Here is a 21,681-nt window from a genome sequence, read left to right on the forward strand (position 1 = left end):
GACAACACCACCGACTTTAGTGTCGTCTGCAAATTTACTCACCCACCCTTCTGCGCCCTCCTCTAGGTCATTGATAAAAATGACAAACAGCAACGGCCCCAGAACACTTCCTTGTGGTACGCCACTTGTAACTGAACTCCATTCTGAACATTTCCCATCAATCACCACCCTCTGTCTTCTTTCAGCTAGCCAATTTCTGATCCACATCACTAAATCACCCTCAATCCCCAGCCTCCGTATTTTCTGCAATAGCCTACCGTGGGGAACCTTATCAAATGCTTTACTGAAATCCATATACACCACATCAACTGCTCTACCCTCGTCTACCTGTTCAGTCACCTTCTCAAAGAACTCGATAAGGTTTGTGAGGCATGACCTACCCTTCACAAAGCCATGCTAACTACCCCTAATCATATTATTCCTATCTAGATGATTATAAATCTTGTCTCTTATAATCCCCTCCAAGACTTTACCCACAACAGACGTGAGGCTCACCGGTCTATAGTTGCCGGGGTTGTCTCTACTCCCCTTCTTGAACAAAGGAACCACATTTGCTATCCTCCAGTCCTCTGGCACTATTCCTGTAGTCAATGATGACATAAAAATCAAAGCCAAAGGCTCAGCAATCTCTTCCCTGGCTTCCCAGAGAATCCTAGGATAAATCCCATCAGGCCCCGGGGACTTATCTATTTTCAGCCTGTCCAGAATTGCCAACACCTCTTCCCTACGCACCTCAATGCCATCTATTCTAATAGCCTGGGTCTCAGCATTCTCCTCCACAACATTCTCTTTTTCCTGAGTGAATACTGACGAAAAATATTCATTTAGTATCTCGCCTATCTCTTTAGACTCCACACACAACTTCCCATCCCTGTCCTTGACTGGCCCTACTCTTACCCTAGTCATTCTTTTATTCCTGACATACCTATAGAAAGCTTTTGGGTTCTCCTTGATCCTACCTGCCAAATACTGCTCATGTCCCCTCCTTGCTCGTCTTAGCTCTCTCTTTAGATCCTTCCTCGCTACATTGTAACTATCAAGCGCCCCAACTGGAACTTCACACCTCATCTTCACATAGGCCTCCTTCTTCCTCTTAACAAGAGATTCCACTTCTTTGGTAAACCACGGTTCCCTCGCTCGACGCCTTCCTCCCTGCCTGACCGGTACGTACTTATCAAGAACACACAGTAGCTGTTCCTTGAACAAGCTCCACATATCCAGTGTGCCCAACACTTGCAGCCTACTTCTCCAACATACCCCCGCAAGTCATGTCTAATGGCATCATAATTGCCCTTCCCCCAGCTATAACTCTTGCCCTGTGGGGTAAACTTATCCCTTTCCATCACTAACGTAAACGTCACCGAATTGTGGTCACTGTCTCCAAAGTGCTCACCTACCTCCAAATCTAACACCTGGCCTGGTTCATTACCCAAAACCAAATCCAATGTGGCCTCGCCTCTTGTTGGCCTGTCAACATATTGTGTCAGGAAACCCTCCTGCACACATTGTACAAAAAACGACCCATCTAATGTTCTCGAACTATATCTCTTTTCAAGTGTTTCAAGTGTTCACCTAAATGCTTCTTCAATGTTGTGAGGAATCCCGCCTCTACCATCCTCTCAGGCAATGAGTTCCAGATTCCCATCTACCTTAAATCACCTCTAAATCTCCTGCCCTTTGCCTCAAATCAATACCCTCTGGTTATTGACCTCTCAACTAAGAGAAAAAGTTTTTTCCTATCAACCCTATCTACGTCCTTCATAATTTTGTACACCTCAATCAGGCCCCCCTCTCAGCCTTTTCTGCTCTAACGAGAACAACCCCGGCCTAACCAGCCTCCCATCATAGCTGAAATGCATCAGCGCAGACAACATCCTGGTGAATCTCCTCTGCACCCTCCCTAGTGCAATCGCATCCTTCCAGAACTGCACACAATACCCTATCTGCAACAAGCGTTTCATACAGCTCCTTCATAACCTCCCTGCTCTTATATTCTATGCCTTGGTGAAAAAAGGCAAGTATCCCATATGCCTTTTTAACCATCTTATCTACCTGTCCTGCTGCTTTCAGGGATCTGTGGGGGAGCACACCAAGATCACTCTGGTCCTCTGTACTTCCTAGAATCCTATCGTTCATTGTGTGTTCCCTTGCCTGGTTAGTCCTCCCAAAATGCATCACCTCACACTTTTCAGGTTTAAATTCCATTTGCCACTTTTCTGCCCATCCACCCAGCCCGTCTATATCATCCTGAAATTGAAGGCTTTCCTCCTTGCTATTTACCACACCACCAATTTTTGTGTCATTTGCAAACTTGCTGGTCCTACCTCTTACATTCACATCCAGATCATTCATGCACAGTGCAAACAGCAAGGGGCCCGGCACCATTCCCTGCCGTACATCACTGCATACAAGCTTCCAGTCTCAAAAACAATCTTCGACCAATACCATCTTACTCCTACCACTAAGCCAAACTGGGATCTAATTTGCCGAATTTACCTGGATCCCATGGGTTGTTTCTTCCGAATCAGGCTCCCATGCAGGACATTGTCCAAAGTCTTTCGGAAGTCTATGTAGACGACATCAACTGCATGGTCGTCATCTACACACCTGGTTAACTCCTCGAAAATTCAATCAAATTTGTTAGACATGATCTCCCCTTGACAAAGCCATGCTGACTATTGTTGATTAGTCCTTGCCTCTTCAAATGGAGATTAATTCTGTCCCTCAGAATGTTTTACAATGATTTCCCTACCGCTGTCCTGTAGTTATCTGCTGTTTCCCCCTACTTCCCTTCTTCAATGATGGTACATTAGCTATCCTCCAGTCCTCTGGCTCCTCACCTATGGCCAGAAAAGATTTGTCAGAGCCCCCGCAATTACCTCTCTTGCCTCTCACACAGCAGCCTAAGATACATCTCATCTGGGCCTGGGGATTTATCCACTTTTATGCCCGTGCGTGACAGGATGGGGAAAATGTCTGGTTGGAACCTGGGCACGGAGTGGCATTCTGACGTGGATTGCCACTCTGAGGAAGTTCAGGTCCATTGTGTACAGTTGTACGCCCTGGATCATAGTAGAGTTATCCTGATCCTGGATGGAGTATTAGGAAAGGTAATGTTGAGTTTTTGTCCGTAGTCTGGTAACCCAAGTTTTACCTAGATTTGGGGAGAAGTTGGATCCCAAAAACCCATCTACATTCAATGAAAATCAGTAAAAATTAGTTTTTATTTTGTGGATTCCTGATGCTCAGGAAAGAAAATAAGGGGCTTTAAAGTAACAAAATGGAAACTCACAACTATTTACATCATATTTAAGGGGCTCGCTGTCATGTGTGAGGCACATTTTCTCAGGGCTTTGCCTCTCTCAGCTTTAGCAGGGGTTTGGTGTGAGCATTGATTATCCTGACAGAGTTCCCGCTGAGGTTACTGTAGCAGAATGAGAGAAACCTCAAGGCAATACAGCCCAGACTCTCGCTCAAACTCCAAATAATTTTAATTTTAAATTAAAATGAAAATGAAAGGCCTATGTTTATTGCCTAAAATGACACTATGATGATGAAATTGTAATTTTCTTGGAAGGGAAGTGTTTTGACCTTGTTTTTAATAACTTGTTCAACCAGAGTGTGAACTGAGTCAACAGTTGATTAAAGACTATATAGCCTTCGCTCTCAGAGGAGCACCGATCCAACTCTGCTGAAACAAACACTAAATTATGCAGTCTTCAATTCCTTTCCTGTCAAAAATCAGGTTCAATTTGGGCAGCTCGGTAGCATAGTGATTAACACAATTGCGTCACAGCTCCAGGGTCCCAGGTTCGATTCCCAGCTTGGGTCACTGTTTGTGCGGAGTCTGTTCGTTCTCCCGTGAGTGCGTGGGTTTCCTCCGGGTGCTCTGGTTTCCTCCCACAGTCCAAAAGATGTGCTGGTTAGGTGGATTGGCCATGATAAATTGCCCTTAGTGTTGGGTGGGGTTACTGGGTTATGGGGATAGGGTGGAGATGTGGACTTGGGTAGGGTGCTCTTTCCAAGGGCCGGTGCAGACTCGATGGGCCGAATGGCCTCCTTCTGCACTGTAAATTCTATGATATCTATGATATCTCTCGGACCTTCATGCATTGAAAGTTTCAAGGGTTTTGTTCCCTAAAATTTGTGAGCAAATCAGTTTTAGCTGAGACCCATTTCAAATTAAATCCGTGAGCATATTGGTAGAAATCACTTGAAAGAACAGCTTTTAATATCGCCCAAATGAAGTCAGCCAAGTTGCGAAATGAGATTGGGGATTTGAACTGTAAGCAAAGATAGGAAATGGGAAAATTATTGAGAATAATTCTGATTTAGAGATGATCTCATTGAGGGGCTAATGTTCCTGGCAGAGGTAATGATGTAATGGTATTTTCACTGGACTTCAAGATCCAGCATAATGCCAGGTTCAAATCCCGTCATGCCAGGTGGTGAAATTTGAATTGAATAAAATTCAGGAATTGACCAATGCTGTGAAAACCCATCCTTACCTGGTTTGACCTTCCGTGTGACTCAGACCCACAGCGATGTGGTTCTCAATTCGAGGGCAATTATGAAGGAGCAGCAAATGCTAATCCAGCCAGTGGTACCCACAAAAAAAAGTTACACTGGGTCCCCGAAAATGTAAGACAAGGAGCCATAGATTCAAGTGCAGGTAAGAAACGGAACTGTGTAGTTAACTTACAACTTCTTTATGCAGAATATGTACATGCTCTTACCTACCCAATAGAGGGTGCTGTATATTTGAAGAGAGTAACTATATATACTTTTTGAGACACTGTGGTAATACCAGGTATTGCGGTACCAGAGAGAGGAATAACCATTGGCTAGACTGCGGGGTCTACCATTGGGCAATGTACATAGCCCGCCCTGAGAGGCGGGGTATAAGAACCTGTGCCGTCCCCAGCAGCCTTCACTTCTGTAACTTCGCTGCTGGGTACAGTTCTATCTGATTAAAGCTGAATCGATATGACTCCACGTGGACTCAAGCGTATTGATTGTGCATCAGACACACCAATAGGTACATTGAGGCAGGAAGTCAAACCTTTGCCAGTGGTCTGACGGACAGCAAACCCATTGTCAGACAGCATCTGTGGAGAGAGAAACAGAATGAAATCTTCATGTCGATTACTTCTCATCAGAGCTGGGAAAAGCTAGCAATACGATAGATTTTGTTGATTTCATTTGAAGTGATTATCGGTTAAAACTGATTTCCTCACAAAATTTAGGGAACAAAACACTTGAAATTTTCAATTGCATTCTTGCAAAAACAAATGACAGTGAAAAGGGGGAGGGTGGGAAAAGAACAAAAGAGAGGTTTTCTGATGGGGCGGAAGGCAGGAGAGATTAAATGACAAAAGAGCTGGCGGTGCTATGCCAAAAAGAATAGTAATGGAACTTTTACAATCCCCATGGGCTCCATGGCCTCAAACACGCGTTCCACGGTCAGCAGCGATTCATGTGTACTCTCAATTATACACAACTCACTGCTCATGATGAGGTCTGCTGTATTTTGCGACAACAATGACAGTTTGGATGGCTGCATTTTGGAAGACCTTCATTCAGTCACCAGGCCTGACCCTGAGTCTCTGGTGGGCAGCCATTTTAATCCTCCACCTTGCTGTGACTCTGCCCTCTCTGTCCTTGGCCTGTTGCCGTGTTCGCATGCTCCAGCAACATCAGTTGATCTTTCGATGTTTATGAGTATTACCATGAATTGGAGAGATTGGACCTTTAATCAGCTTCATCAAATGGATAGAATGAGCATTGATGGACTTTTCTTAACACTTGCTTTTTAATTGCCTTTTCACTACAAGGAACCTGTGAATGCTTTTGTACATTTAGAAAGTTTTGCCAAGCTACCCATGATGTTTAATTTTACAGAATAATGCTAAAATATTTGATGCTAAAATTGACAACCACATCCTGTTGTTCATCAACAAAACAATTGAGGAGCACAATCAAATACTGAAGAAGTTTCAAGATGCTGCAGCTTCCTTCAGAGGCAAGGTATATAACCTGGTAACGCACACAACTATTACCCAATAAACCATTTTAAAATGATTACAGAGGTAAGAAAAGGGCTTTGTTTCTTCCTCACTCCCATCTTCATTCAAAAACATGCAGTTTCCTATAGTCTTTGCTGGTTTTGAGAATGAAAGTCAATCAGTTCCAAAAATATGTTTTTGTCTCTAACTAGTTTCTGTTTTTAATATAATTTTGAAAAGTTGGTTCTGTTGGAACATTTGACTGGTTTCCTGAGTTGTGAAACATGAATTATGACTCGAGCAATGCCAAGGTAATAAAGTTTTGTGGTGGTAATTTGAGAATGTTATTCGCATAGTGATCAACACATGCAGTGGGCATCTAGATAGATTGGGACTGCAAAAATATAGGACTCATATGAGAAAAATCTGAATGCGACAGGGTATGGAGGGGGAGGCGATCTGCATCGTGCATCGGGACATAGGGGATGCAATTGGATCAGGTGGAGTGTGAAACTTGCCGGCTTCACTGACGCATTTTCTCACCTGATTTAACAGCACTCAGTGCAATTTCAAAGTGCTGCCGATCGTCACATAGCCAGCTAGAGGGCCGGAGCCTAAACATGCCAGAATTCTGAGATCAGGGCACCCGATCACAAAGTTAAATTAAAGGCCTTGCCACTAACCCCTCCCCAAGCATTGGATCATCCCCCCACTTCCCTCTCACAGGTGTCAGGGTGGTCCCCCCCCCCCCCCCCGTCCCCCCCTCCCTCTGCATCACTGGCTCTGCCTCCAACTCCTTTCAAAGGCACCAGCCCCCCCCCCCACCCCAATGCGCGAACCGCACCGCCACCCTCCCTCACAGGCATTAGGCCCCCAGCCACACATAAGGTGAACCCTCCCCCCTGCAAAGGACTTCCCTGGGTGTTCTGGATCACAAACAGGTCACCAACACTGGAAGTGGTGCAACTCTACTTTATTATAAGGTTAACTATCTTGAAATACTTGAACTGTGGGTAAATGCAATACCAGCTTTAACTGTTGACCCTTGCCTAGACCTAACCAGGTGATGCACTCAGCACATGGTGAATGTCTGTGTTGCAGGCTGTGAGCTCTGTGCTCCGAGCTGGCTGATACTAGAAAGAGCGGGAACTCTCCCGTCCCCTGTCTTTATAGTGCGTGTGCTCTCACTGGTGATTGGCTGCGGTGTTGTGTATGCTGATTGGTCCCACTGCATGTCCATCAGTGTGTGTGTGTGTGTGTGTGTCTGCACCATGATATACTGGTGTATATTATGACATCCCCCAGAGGGCCTGGCTTTGGCAGTGCCACCCTGGCACTCAGGTTGGCACAGCCAGCCCCGTCCTGTGCCACCCAGAGGCTATACCTCACTGTATACACCTGATATGGCCACCACGACTGCATTTTGTTTTTGATTTTCGTGATTCGTGGCAGTGTGTCATCCTGACAAATGGGTGGGAACATATGGTGGAAGCTGTGGGGTTAAGCACGCCAATCATATTTAAATTTATTGTAAAATATGCTGATCAGGTTTGCGCCTTTCATGGGCGTGAACCTGATTGTGCCCTCGGCGGGGGCAGTGAAGATCACGCTCGGGATTCTTGCAGGCGCAGATTTCATTTTTGGCCTTTTGCGATATATAGTGGCCATTTTAGGATTGGCGCCTGTGGCTAGCACTGCCACTAAATCATGTGGGTGCCCTGCCCTTATGAGGTGGGGGGGGAGGGGGCTTGGGGACCCCCTAACAGGTACTTGGGGCATTAGAAGGATCCAGAGGCCGCAGTGTGGTGTCCAGAGATGGTGCCGGCATTAAAAATGAAGGTAAGTGCAAGCTCGGCGGGGCAGTCCTTGCTGAGGTCTAAAAAAGAGTGTGTTTGATAGCGGGGTCATTCTTGCCGCCGCAGGAGCCAAGAAACACCCTGCTAAATGCATCCAAAATGGGACTCTTTTTCTCTCCCATTAAATCGCGCCCAGAGTTTCTGACACTCAGAACCTCAGTCACAAAGACTTTAACGAAGGTTTATTTAGTTTAGGCAATCAATTTTATTTTTATTTTCCTGAACAAAGAAAGGGATAGTGCGGGATTTTCTGGACCTTCCCACTGGTGGGATCTCCTGGTATCGCCCAAGGCCAAACCCCACGTTGGGTTCGCTGGTGGCGGGACAGATGAGCCAAGCAAAACTGCGTAGACATCGGCGAGACCGGAAAACCCCACCAGCAGCCAATGGTGAGCTGCCTCCATTGCTGCAAAACATGCCACGGGGCTGGAAAATCCCACCCAATGAATTTAGTAACAGTGAAAATCAGAATGCCCGTCTTGCCCTCATGCCATGTTTCAGAATAAAATTTCTGCTGCCACACAGCCCTTAACGATTGATCTCAATCCTAGGTATTTCCATTTTCTCAGATTCTTTTTGTATTCATCGAAATGAATGGCGACATTGAGCATGTACTGGGTTATTTCTCTATTACGAAGAAGGATGTGCCAGCAATCCGTTTAATTAACATCCCCAGTGTTAAGAAATACAAGTTTCCATTTGATGTCATAACCACGGAGAATGTGAAAAGCTTCTGTCAGAATAGTCTTGATGGAAAACATGAGGTAAATATTTCACGTTTGATGGAAACTGAAAGAGGACGTTTTTTTCCAAAGTATTGCAAAACATTCATTTCCATATCATTCTTACCTCTTCTTATCACAATTTGAAGTTTTTGTTCACATTTGGGTGAGTTATGGAACATGGGGCAGGATTCTCCGACCCCCCGCCGGGTCGGAGAATCGCCGGGGGCTGGCGTGAATCCCGCCCCCGCCGGTTGCCGAATTCTCCGGCACCGGATATTCGGTGGGGGCGGGAATAGCGCCGCGCCGGTCGGCGGGCACACCCCGGCGATTCTCCGGCCCGCAATGGGGATGACGTCAGCAGCCACTGACGCTCATGCGCATGCGCGGACTTCCGCCGGCCGGCGAAGTCCTTTCAGCCCCGGCTGGCATGGCGCCAAATGCCTTTCCCATCGGCTGGTGGCGTGCCAACCACTCCGGCGCAGGGCTAGCCCTTCAAGGTGAGGGCTTGGCCCCTAAAGGTGCGGAGAAATCACAACTCAACAAATCCGCACATTTGGGGCGGCCCGACGCCGGAGTGGTTCTCGCCACTCCATCCCGCTAGGACCCCCCCGCCCCGCCGGGTAGGGGAGATTCCCGGCCATGAAGCGGGGGCAAAATTCTTCGGTATCAGCACGATGTCCGCCGACTGGCGCCCAAAACGGCGCAAATCAGTCGGGCATCGCACCGCCCCAAAGGTGCGGAATGCTCCGCATCTTGGGGGGCCCAGCCCCAACCTTAAGGGGCTAGGCCGGCACCGGATGAATTTCCGCCCCACCAACTGGCGGAAAAGACCTTTGGTGCCCCGCCAGCTGGTGCAGAAATGACATCTCCGGGCGGCGCATGCGCGGGAGCGTTAGCGGCCGCTGACGGCATTCCCGCGCATGCACAGTGGAGGGAGTCTCTTCTGCCGCCGCCATGGTGGAGACCGTGGCGAAGGCGGAAGGGAAAGAGTGCCCCACGGCACAGGCCTGCCCGCGGATTGGTGGGCCCCGATCGCGGGCCAGGCCACCGTGGGGGCACCCCCCGGGGCCAGATCGCCCCGCGCCCCCCCCAGGACTCTGGAGCCCACCCGCGCCGCCTTGTCCCGCCGGTAAGGTAGGTGGTTTAATCTATGCCGGCGGGACAGGCATTTTAGCGGCGGGACTCTGGCCTGTCCGGGCCGGAGAATCGCGGGGGGGGGGGGGCCGCCAACCGGTGTGGTGCGATTCCCGCCCCCGACGAATATCCGGTGCCGGAGAATTCGGCAACCAGCGGGGTCGGGATTCACACCAGCCCCCGGCGATTCTCCGACCCGGCGGGGGGTCGGAGAATCTCGCCCCTGAAATGTAGAAGAAAAATTTCAGGTTTCACTAAATTGCCAAACATTGTAAATACAGGGAAGTCTTACATTGCTCAGGTCGAACATCATTATCCTGAAGCCCTCTCAGCAAAACAGTATAAGTAATTGTAACCAGGCTATCAAAGACACTTAGACCACTTCACACATGGTAATTATTAAAATAAGCAGTAAATATAATTTATCAAGAACCAACTTCCAGATTGCAATGAACAAAAGTTGTTAAAGAAGCAGAACCAAAGGAAATTTAGATCATAATTATTAATCTCAAACAATCAAATTTCAGCAGTAAACTATTAAACTATAACCTTTGCACTCAGTTGATGAAATTCGATCCAGCTCCAGTATCTGAATTAGTCAGCAATTTGCTAATATAGGTTCTAATCAGTTGTTTAAACTATATTCCCCCTTTATCTGTGATACTAAAGGTTTCTTTAATCATTTTAGCCTTACCTAAAAAGTGAAGACATTCCTGAGGACTGGGACAAGAATCCAGTTAAGGTTCTGGTCGGAAGGAATTTTGAAAAAGTTGCTTTTGATGAGACGAAAAATGTGTTTGTTGAGATCTGTAAGTATTGGATTTGCAAATATATTTTGGATTATAAATTCTGATCAAAAAACTTTTTTTTCATACAAGGTACCTTACATTTACCCAATATCATTCATGGTATGAACGACTTGCCACTCCACAAAAAGAATATATGCTTTGATTCGTGCACCATCGGAAACATTCACTTCCTCCACCACCAACGTACAGTGGCAGCAGCGTGCATCATCTTGAAAATGCACTGCTAAGGCTCCTTCAACCATCCCTGCACCGCCACCTTCTCAAGGGCAATAAGGAATGGACAATACATGCTGGCCACATATTAGGAAAAAAAAAGTTTTTAAAAGTTCTATTTTTTTCTAATTTGGTATTTTGATTGTCACTTACATGTAAATATGAGTGCCGAAGCTAGTGCAAACACACAGTGCTAAAAACAGGGAGTGAAACCTTATTAAATATTGCCTCACACAGGCATCCCTATTTTCAGCACCGCTGAGACGAGAAACTTCTCCGAACCTTTTTCCATCGTGGATTTTAGAAAAAGTCAGCGCGCAGTTGTACGAAAAGATTCATTTGGAATGACCTGCAATTTTAAACATCCACTCCCCCCACCGTCAGCTGGGTGTACAGCAGTGACTTGCTTCAGCTTCTCCGAAACTCGCAGCCTCTCCCAATTCGAATGGCAAAGGGACAGCAGCTCACCAGCATAACAACTTGGAAGGACAACCAAAATAACACAATTGTGTAATAAAAGCTTTGCGCAAGCACCTTTCAGATAAGGATCTGTTTAGACAGAAACAATATATGAAGAATCAAGCCATTTTGCACTGTTTTTGGTGCTGGGTTGGAAAGAAAAGGATTCAGCTGTGTTTGATGAGGTTGATTTTTGTGCCATTTTGCCTGATGTTTGAACCAATTCATGGAATGCGCAAAAGAACATAAGAAATAGGAACAGGAGAAGACCATACAGCCCATAAAGCTTGTTCCACCCATTCAGTATGATCATGGCTGATCTTGAGCTTCAACTCATTTTCCTGTCTGTTCCCATATCCTTTGATTCTATGAGAGGACAAGGCCGGGATTCTCCGTTGCGAGTCCGCCCCGTTACCGCTGCTAGCGAAGACGCAGAATTTGGCACTTTGTTCATTGGGATTTCCCATTGAAGCCACCCCACATCACCAAGGAACCCACGGGCTGGGGTGTGCTACCAGTGGGACCACAGAATCCCGCCGTCTGCGAAAGGCCTGAGAATTCCAGCCCAGAACTCTGACCATCTCAGCATGTAATAGGCAAAAAGAGTAGGTGGAATCCTGTAAAACGGAGCCCACACTCATCTGCCATGGAGACTGGAGTGAGAAACAGGAAGCTCCTGGGAGGGGACTGACCCCGGGGGGGGGGGGGCTCCGATGTGGCCTGGCCTGCGATTGGGGCCCACTAATCAGCGGGTCGGCCTCTCTGGCTGGGGGCCTCCTTTCTTCCGAGCCGGCCCCTGTAGACCTGCGCCATGTTGCGTCGTGGCCGGCGTGTTGAAGAAGGCCACTGCGCATGTGCGCGTTGGTGCCTGTGCCACTGCGCATGCGCGGATTCCGCAGCGCTCAGTTGATGCCGAGATCAGCAGCTGGAGCAGCGTGAACCTCTCCAGTGCCGTGCTGGCACCCTGTAGGGGCCAGAATTGCCGATTCTGAGGCCGTGTTGACGGCGTCGAGAAACGCGACGGCGTTTCCGACGGCATCAACATTTTGCCTCAGGATCACAGAATCCCGCCCCCTATTGTATTAGTTGGATACTGCATTTAGCTACAGAATGTGAGAATATGAGTGTTGTCAGTGTAAATAATCTTCATCCTAACTGAGGATCCAGTATTACCAGCACTGGGAAATCATACAGAAATTCACTTAAAGGCTACAAATATTTTAAAAATCCTTTTCGGGACAATTTTAATCTTTATTGTGTTTGCTTTCTGCAGGCACAGGATTCTCCCTGAACATTTGTGCTAATTCTTTCGTAAATTTTGTTTCCTCTATTCTGCCTTTAATTGGTTACCCAATTGATAATCCACTACCTCACCATTAGCACCAGTGGTGTTCTGTGGCCACCTGTTGGTGCCGATATATCTAGACTTGCCTGAATTGTTCCAAAGCAGGCAGGGTTCCGGGCCTCAGACAAAATGGTGCCGGAGGCCCGATTCCAGAAGTCCGACCCCTGAACCTGGCATCCACCATTTCCGGGGTGGGGGTGGATTTTAATTTGCATCCTTGGTTCACGGAGACAGCTACACAGGTAGAAGTACAACTGCCTGTAAACAGATGCAGTTTTGGTTGCTGCGTGTCCAAAACAGAATTAAGGAAAAGGTCTAAAGCTGCTGGAGCTATTTGGAGATGTAAGGTCCCCTTTTGCAGAATTCCAGGTAGTCTTTAGGAGCAGTAAGACATGCTTTTGGCGAGATACAGGACCATTTTGGAAGAGGTAATGTGGCCTTTAGGAGAGATAAAGGGGGGCGATTCTCCGAGCCCCGTGCCGGGCCGGAGAATTGCCGCATCCACGCCCCGACGCCGGCGCTCGATTCTCTGAGGTGCGGAGAATCAGCGCCATTTGCACTGGCGCGTTGCCGCTGGAATTGGCGGGGCCGCCGATTCTCCGGCCTGGATGGGCCGAGCGGCCGCGCCGATACGACAGAGTCCCGCCGGCGCCGTTCACCCCTGGTCGCTGCTGGCAGGAACTCTGCGGGAACGATCGGGGGGCGGCCTGGGGGGAGGAGGCTCCTACACCGGGGGGGACCTCCAATGGGGTCTGGCCCGCGATCAGGGCCCACCTATCGGCGGGCTGGCCTCTCCCCCCCCGGGCCTACTTTCTGGCGCGGCCGGCCCCTGAACACCGACTCCATCTTGAGTCGGGGCCGGCACGCTAAAGAGGTCCCCCACGCTTGCGCTAGATGGCGCGGCCCAACTGCGCATGCGCAGGATTGAGCTGGCCCAACTGCGCATGCGCGGGTTGGCGCAGCGCCCATTTGGCGTCGTGAAAGGAGGCTGGAGCGGCGTAAACTGCTCCAGCGGCGTGCTGGCCCCCTGTGTATGGGCCAGAATCGTACGTAACCGGGCCCGGTGTTCACGACGGCGCAAACTCTTGGGCCCAATATTGGAGAATCGCCCTCAAGGTGCTTTTTGGGATTGTTAGAACTAGACATGAATGAATGTGTGTAGAAAGTGGATGACTCAGTCAAGCCGTTAGTCTCTGAAAAAAGAATTAATTACTTAAAGAAAATGTTTTTTATGAGCAGTTAAATACTTGAAAAATTCAAATGTATTGTATGTATTTTTATGAATGAGGGTTTTTAAAAAGAATTGTGAGGTCCAGATGATACACTCACAATTTTATTTTATCTCACCGTGGCAACTGAGGTCTGGCCATGGTGGATGCTGGGAGAGTTAGCATTGAGAGTGTAAATGGCAAAGGGTGATGAGTGGGGAGGTCTTGGGTTGGATTGGGCGGGCACAGGAGTTCTAAAGTGCCATGAGTTGTGGGTAGGGGCATGAGGTGACATGGAGGTTACGAGGTGGTTGGTGGAGGCATGAGGTGGCATGAATTGGTGTGCGTGGGAGTTAGGGCTGTTTTTTGATTTTACTTCTTGTTTTTACAACTGCAGCAAAGTCTCAGAGCAACAGTGGGCCTTTCAAGGAGCCCACCTTGATACTCAGCAACCCCTGTGACTCTTGTTTCTTAGTGCTGACCCTCTCCGCCCTCAATTGAGGCAGTTAAGAGGACAGTTAATGCCCAATTAAGTGCCCCATCCCGTGCACTCCAATTTAATGGGCAGCTGTGGGCTGCTGGCCAGTAAAAGAGTAGCGGAGGGGGGTGGATTATAATTATAGAATCATAGAATTTACAGTGCAGAAGAAGGCCATTCGGCCCATCAGGTCTGCGCCGGCCCTCGGAAAGAGCCTAACCTTTTTTTTGTTGGACACCAAGGGCAATTTAGCATGGCCAATCCACTTAACCTGCACATCTTTGGACTGTGGGATGAAATCGGAGCACCCAGAGGAAACCCACGCAGACACGGGGAGAACGTGCAGACTCCGCACAGACAGTGACCCAAGCCGGGAATCGAACCTGGGACCCTGGAGCTGTTAAGCAACTGTGCTAACCACTGTGCTACTGTGTTGCCCTCCAACTTGTCCCTGAGATTTATGATGGGTATATGGAGCCCACCCTCAGTGTAGAGTCCAGCACATGATTACTGGTAGGTATTTAGTCACTATGACAGAAAAATAGTTACTTAATAACTTGTCACAAGCACCTTGTTCCTGCAGGTTAGGCCTCATTCTTTTGTCATCGTCAACATGATCAGTACAGGAAAACAAAGGGATCAAAGCTGCCAGCAATTGATGCTCTAGTTTTGTCTTCCAGATGCTCCCTGGTGTAGTCACTGTAAAGAACTCGCTCCTATCTGGGATCAATTGGGCGAGAAGTACAAGGATCATGAAAATGTTTTAATTGCTAAAATGGATGCTACCATTAACGAAGTTGAATCTGTTACAGTCGAAGGATTTCCAACTATCAAATACTTCCCTGCTGCCTCAGGAAAAAAGGTCTGTTTGCGACCCCACCCTTAAAACTAATTGGGTATTATTTTTGACTGCACTCTTGTTTGGGTCCATGCCTATCAGCAGCACATAGCAGCAACTCAGGCAATTTGCCTCATTCTCCAACCATTCACTTAAGGCAGCACGGTAGCATAGTCGTTAGCACAGTTGCTTCACAGCTCCAGAGTCCCATGCTCAATTCCCGGCTTGGGTACTGTCTGTGCGGAGTCTGCACATCCTCCCCTTGTCTGTGTGGGTTTCCTCTGGGTGCTGCAGTTTCCTCCCACAGTCCAAAGATGTGCAGGTTAGGTGGATTGGCCATGCTAAATTGCCCTTAGTGTTCAAAAAGTTTGTGTGTGAACTTGAGTAGGGTGCTCTTTCTAAGGGCTGGTGCAGATTTGATGGGCCTGTGAAGGATTTAGGTTATTCCGGACCTGATAATACTTTATTAATGACCTATGCTTTGGGTCAACCCACCAAAAGAGGGAAATCCATTTCTCTGCTAAGATTCAAAATAGATCTGACGAAGGGAGAATGCTTTTCCGGGTGTCAGACAGTTAAACAGGATCTCAGTTACTTTTTATGGGAAAAGTTCAGATGCGTCACTCATAACTAAATCGTTACCTCTGTCGTCGGGGGTCCTAGTCATTTAAGACTTCCTAAATGAGTGTCTAGGATTTTAAACTTTGAGAGTATGTCTACACAGTATAATTTTTAATAAAAGTATTTTTACTGTAAAATACTCTCAATTGATACATACAGAATTGCAGACTTAAAAATATAAATTGATTAACAGTCTTTAGTTATCTGTTAATAATATAAAAACCTGTTAACTGTCCTTTGTTATCTGCTAACACACTAACTTCTCTTCAGAGCATGAGATATCTAAAACATGGAAAATTCTAAAATATCTCCTATCAAATTCTAATACATTTCTAAGAAGTTTAACAGAAACATACTTACAAAACCATGATGGTCTTTGTTTGGCGAGGCAAGCTTGAAGCTTTGACCCACACTCCCGTAGGGGAGTGCGAAGGGTACCTCTCTGCCAAAATGCCCCTCTTTTTATACATAAATCTTTTTAATCGGTCAAGGACTATCTTATCACTTATTGTTGGTTAATTGCCCACAGCCAAATGGCTAACTTGATGTATCATCTATATATGTTTTAATGATCTTAGTGTCTGCGTGAATGTCAGGTGTCTTAAGATATATTGGCAAAGAGGGATCGTATAGAGATCTGTCTCTTTTCAGTGTTGCCATGTATCTTAGATATATAGATTGACACTTATTTGAGGGTGTTATTCTAAGTGTCAAGAGTTATATAGTTAATGAAGGATTTGTGTATTGTTTATCTGAAGAATGTTCTGTCCTCATGGTTTCAATAATTATAGGTGCAGGGGAGTGATCTAGAGAATTTATGGTGTGCCAATGCAAGGTTTTCCTTATCCTGTATTTGTTTGGAATGTATTAATGATCCTTGAAGTCAGCTAGGAGTTTCTCCCAGCAAATGGTGACTTCTGGACTACCTTTAGCTGAAGTGATTTTATTCCATTTTGAATTAAAATACTGGTCGTATTAATTTCTGTTGCCTTATTTCAAACCGAATTCTGCGGCGAACATGATATTCATCACAGGCCGAATGGCTACCTTTTGCACTGAAAATTCTACGATTCTATAAAATGGTTCACCAATCTCGCCCAGCAAATACTTTAATCTTCAAGGCCCACTACTGAGAAAGGTTGGAAGATTATTCGTTATATATGCTAAACCACTTTAATAGTTATTTATTTAACAAGATTACTGTGGCAAAGGAAAATTCACTTTTGTTGCTGAAAACAATTAATGAAAGAATCTTACATTTGTTGAGATACTCAATTAGGCTCATGGAACATGAATTTTTTCATTTTCCACATTGAAAAGCATTCATTTATGCATTCAAGAGTGGTGACCAGATGCACTTTCATGGAGGCATCTGTAAATAGTCCTCCAAAAACCATACTGAATCGTTTCATTGGCAAGCACTAATCAAACTCTTGGTAAATTAAGTGTGTTTTGAAATGAATAAACATTTTTTTTAAAGTGCCTACTAATGCCTCTGCCCCTAAAAAAGATGAACACAATGTATGGAACACAATTCCCAAACAAGTGCCAATTGATGGCATCTTATAATTTTCAGCTGGGGGCAAGGGCAGCTTTATGGACGGTACCTAAATTGGACAAATTGAATCTTGAACCAATGGAACAGATCATGGAAAACACAAACATATTCTTTTGGGTGCGCTTCATTTAAATTTACAGTCTTTTGCACTGGTTTGGATGATTACACCTGGATTGCACAGATGTTACTAACAGAAACAAATGGAAACTCTACCACTTTGTCCAGAGAATCCAGTCGGTACAATTATTGCAAGAGTCACCACCTACCTTAATAGCGGGCACCGTTAATAATCAACTGTAAATTTGCACTGACTTAGTGCATGTGGAAAGGAAGCAGCTGCACCCCAAAAATGGTGAGAATGACCTACCGACCTTTTCCTGCCAATGGGGGTCTTCCCTCAGCCTGATTGCTGGCCATCTGAAATGCCTGGCTGAGTCAGGAGGCAGGCCTCTTAAATATGCATAGCAGCTGCCAATGACATCAATAGGACCCTGATTTCTATTTTCAGACAGGACTGGGAGGAGTATGTCTTGTGAACGCTGTGTCCAGCATCAGTTGGACAATTGGTTGACAAAGAGCTGACCGGGTATGTATTAATTTGGTTTTGTTGGGGCCAGGAGAGACAGGAATCCTCCTGCATGAGTCCTTCCCATGCCTGAGAATAGGTGCCCCATCCCTCAGCTCAGAACCTACCTTTTTCAAACGTAGAGGCTGACTGGATTGCTCAATATTAGAATATTCTGGAGTGGGTCAGTTGTCCCAAGTCACTAGATTTCTGCCTGAAGCCTACTGACCCCATGCTAATGACCATCAAAATGGACTAGCCCTCCAATTGGATTTCTTGTGTAACCTGGGATGGAGGTCTGCCCTGAGTTATATTTGGGCACTTAGAAAATATCTGTGCAATCAGGCAGAGTCACCATGGTTTTGTGAAAGGAATATTGTATCAGACTAATTTACTGGAGTTCTTTGAGGAAGTAACTAGCAATGTGAATAAAGGGAATGCTGTGCCTGTCATTAACTTAGATTTACAGAAGGCATTTGACAGGGTGCTACATCAAAGGTTAATACACAAAGGAAGAGCTCATGGTGCAGGGGATATCTTATAATCATGGATCTAGGATTGGTTACCTAACAGGAAACAGAGTGCAGGCATAAATGGGTCATTTTTGGGTTGGCAAGATGTAACGAGTGGTGTGCCACTGGGATTAGTGCCGGAGTCTCAACTATTTACAGTCTATACAAATGATTTAGATGAAGGGATCGAATATATAATTGCTAAATTTACTGATGACACAAATGTAGGCAGGAATGTAAGTTGCGAAAAGGATAAAAGGGGTCCGCAAAGGGACATAAATAGATTAAGTGAGTGCAAACAAAATTTGGCAGATAATAATAATCCTTATTGTCACAAGTAGGCTTACATTAACACTGCAATGAAGTTACTGTGAAAAACCCCTAATTGCCACATTCCGGCACCTGTTGGGTACCCAGAGGGAGAATTCAGAATGTTCAAATTACCTAACAGCATGTCGTTCGGGACTTGTGGGAGGAAACCGGAGGAAACCCATGGAGACACGGGGAGAACGTGCAGACTCTACACAGACAGTGACTCAAGCTGGGAATCGAACCTGGGACCCCGGCGCTGTGAAGCAACAGTGCTAACCACTGTGCTACCGTGCCTCCCATTAAATGGAGCGTAATGTGGGAAAATGGGAACTTTCCCGCTTTGGCAGGAAGAATACAAAGCTGCATATTATTGAAATGGAGAGTGTCACAATCACGTATAAGGTGTATCCTTAAAGTGATCCATAAGCGCAGGATTTGTGTGTATGTGTAATTTATGAGTGGTTCAATTTAAAAATAACCCAGCAAAAAGCTTTAGTCTTAAACAAGGTAAAGGTTTATTACAAAAGCTACTGCTGTAAATTCCTTAGGTAAAAGGGATAAAGTTATTAACTAAAATACAGATACAAAATTTGAAGACATAAATATAAAAAAATCTTTAAGGTGAGATTTCAAATTAGTCTCTGGGGGATATCATTGCCAGTGTGTTTCTTTAACTCTTTTCTGAAGTAAAGGAGTTGAAGCTTGAGGTTCGGTTTAACAGCTGTGATGGCTTCTGCAGTCTATTATTCAGAGATTTGGCTTTTTGGATGGACCCATCAGATCAGCAGGTTTTTGGGAGTGAAAGGTGCCCTATTTCCTACTAATTCTGCAGTTATGGTACTTGTAAACTATTCCTTCAGCAGAATAACAGTTCACTTCCTAATACCTTCTTCTTTGCCCTTCCTTGGCCAAGACCCTCTCTGATGTTTTCTTTCAGAGTTCTTCCTGGGTGCTACAAACAAAATGGCTGCTCTCAAACAGCCTTTGGAAACATAAAATGGCCACTATGTTGATTTTGATGAAGCATTGATCCACCAGGTAAAGAAGTTAATAATGTTGGGTTCCTTTGAAGTCCCTTCCTGTCTCCTGTTTCCTCAGAAGTAAAGGGTTTTTAAATACATTTTAGAATTCAGTGGACATTGCTGGAGTGGTCTTTGCAGTTTAAATGTCTTTTATAGCCAGATCTGGAGATACGAGTCTGACAATGTTTGAATAAAACCTGAGTGGTAGTATGCATTAGGGGTCATGTGGGACTGTGAAGCCGTGATGTCATTGGCTGACAGATCCCGGGTCCTGGTTGGCTGTTGATCTCTAGCTCCGCCCTGAAGGCGGAGTATAAGAACCAGGAGTTCTCCCCCGCAGGCCAGTCTGTTGCTGAACTGCGGGGAACAAGTCACGCTTAATAAAGCCTCATCGACGTCACCTCTATTCGTCTCTCGGGAGTCTATGTGCGCTACAACCTGGAAGGTGTCATGTTGTCTGTTCATACTTACATTTTGAAAAAGGCTTTTTTATGTTCAATGTATTTCAATGTAGAGGTTTGAAAATGGAAATACATCCTCAAAACAGCTGTCCTTAAATTCTGGCAGAGAGAGATTGCATAACACGGTGGTACAGAAGAATACTGGTACGAGAACCACAAAACTTTAGTATGCAGACGCAGCAAGTGATTATGAAGACAAATAGAATGTTGTTTATTGCAAGGGGAATGGAAAATGGGTTGTTTTGGTACAGTTGTTCAGGGCATTGGTGAGACCGTGTACAGTTTTGGTCTCCCTACTTAAGAAAGGATATAATTGCATTCGAAGCAGTTCAGAAAAGGTTCACTCAACTGGTTTCAGGGTTGAGGAGTTATCCTGTGAGGAAAGGTTGGAAAAGTTGGGCCTTTATCCATTGGAGTTTCGAAGAATGCGAGGGAAACTTATTGAAACATGTAAGATTCTGAGGAGACTTGACAAGGTGGACACTGAAAGGATGTTTCCCCTTGTAGGAGAGACCAGGGGCCGGATTCTCCGTCCGTTCATGGCAGTGGGATTCTCTGGTCCCAGTGCAGTGAATGGGAGATTTGACTGAGCGCCAAATTCTCCATCCTCACTAGCAGCGGTAGCAGGGCGGACTCGCAATGGGGAATCTCGGCCCAGAACCAGGAGACACAATTGAAAAATAAGGGGTTCCCCATTTAAGATGGAGGTGAGCAGTATTTTTTCTCTCTCAGAGATCTTAAAAGATCCATTGAGGAGGCCTTGGCCTCTACTCGTTCAGTTCTCGAGATCACCAGCCAGACTTTCAAAGCACAAGGAGCCACAATCCAGGGCATATGAGTCTGGAATTCTCTGCCCCAGAAAATGGTAGAGGCAGAGTCGGTGAATATTTTTAAGGCAGAGTTAGATAGATTCCTGACAACAAAGGAATTAAAGAGTACTGGAGGTAGGTAGGATAGTAACATTGAGCCCACAATAAGAGCAGCCAGATCTTATTGAATGGGCAGGCCCAGGAGGCTAAATGGCCAACTCCTGCTGCTAATTCATACGTTTGCATGGCAATGTGGACACCACTATGGGAATAAATCTATGATGTGGAGATGCCGGCGTTGGACTGGGGTGAGCACAGTACGAAGTCTTACAACACCAGGTTAAAGTCCAACAGGTTTGTTTCGATGTCACTAGCTTTCGGAGCGCTGCTCCTTCCTCAGGTGAATGAAGAGACCTCTTCATTCACCTGAGGAAGGAGCAGCGCTCCGAAAGCTAGTGACATCAAAACAAACCTGTTGGACTTTAACCTGGTGTTGTAAGACTTCGTACTGGAATAAATCTACACAGCAGCACAATCAACTGTACATCTAGCAATAAGGTGTGTGTATCAAATGGAGATAGGATTGGCCTCATAATAATAATACTAATAATAATCTTTATTAGTGTCACAAGTAGGCTTACACGAACACTGCAATGAAGTTACTGTGAAAATCCCCTAGTTGCCACACTACGGCGCCTGTTCGGGTACACTGAGGGAGAATTTAGAATGTCCAGTTCACCTGACAACCGGA

The 21,681-nt window shown here is 45.9% G+C and overlaps 1 protein-coding gene across 2 annotated transcripts in view; it reads left to right on the top strand.

Moving 5' to 3' along the window:
- LOC140394257 (protein disulfide-isomerase-like) overlaps window positions 1-21,681 on the top strand; it is a 49,290-nt gene that overhangs the window by 25,895 nt on the left and 1,714 nt on the right. The window contains exons 6-9 of one of the 2 annotated variants that reach the window (XM_072481301.1): window positions 5,902-6,027; window positions 8,431-8,625; window positions 10,409-10,529; window positions 14,913-15,094. In XM_072481301.1, the coding sequence (XP_072337402.1) occupies window positions 5,902-6,027; window positions 8,431-8,625; window positions 10,409-10,529; window positions 14,913-15,094 (624 nt within the window). The remainder of the gene's footprint in view (window positions 1-5,901; window positions 6,028-8,430; window positions 8,626-10,408; window positions 10,530-14,912; window positions 15,095-21,681) is intronic. The other variant, XM_072481302.1, reaches the window with a different exon arrangement.

Source organism: Scyliorhinus torazame, chromosome 17 (genome assembly GCF_047496885.1).
Source record: "Scyliorhinus torazame isolate Kashiwa2021f chromosome 17, sScyTor2.1, whole genome shotgun sequence".
NCBI classification, from domain to species: Eukaryota; Metazoa; Chordata; class Chondrichthyes; order Carcharhiniformes; family Scyliorhinidae; genus Scyliorhinus; species Scyliorhinus torazame.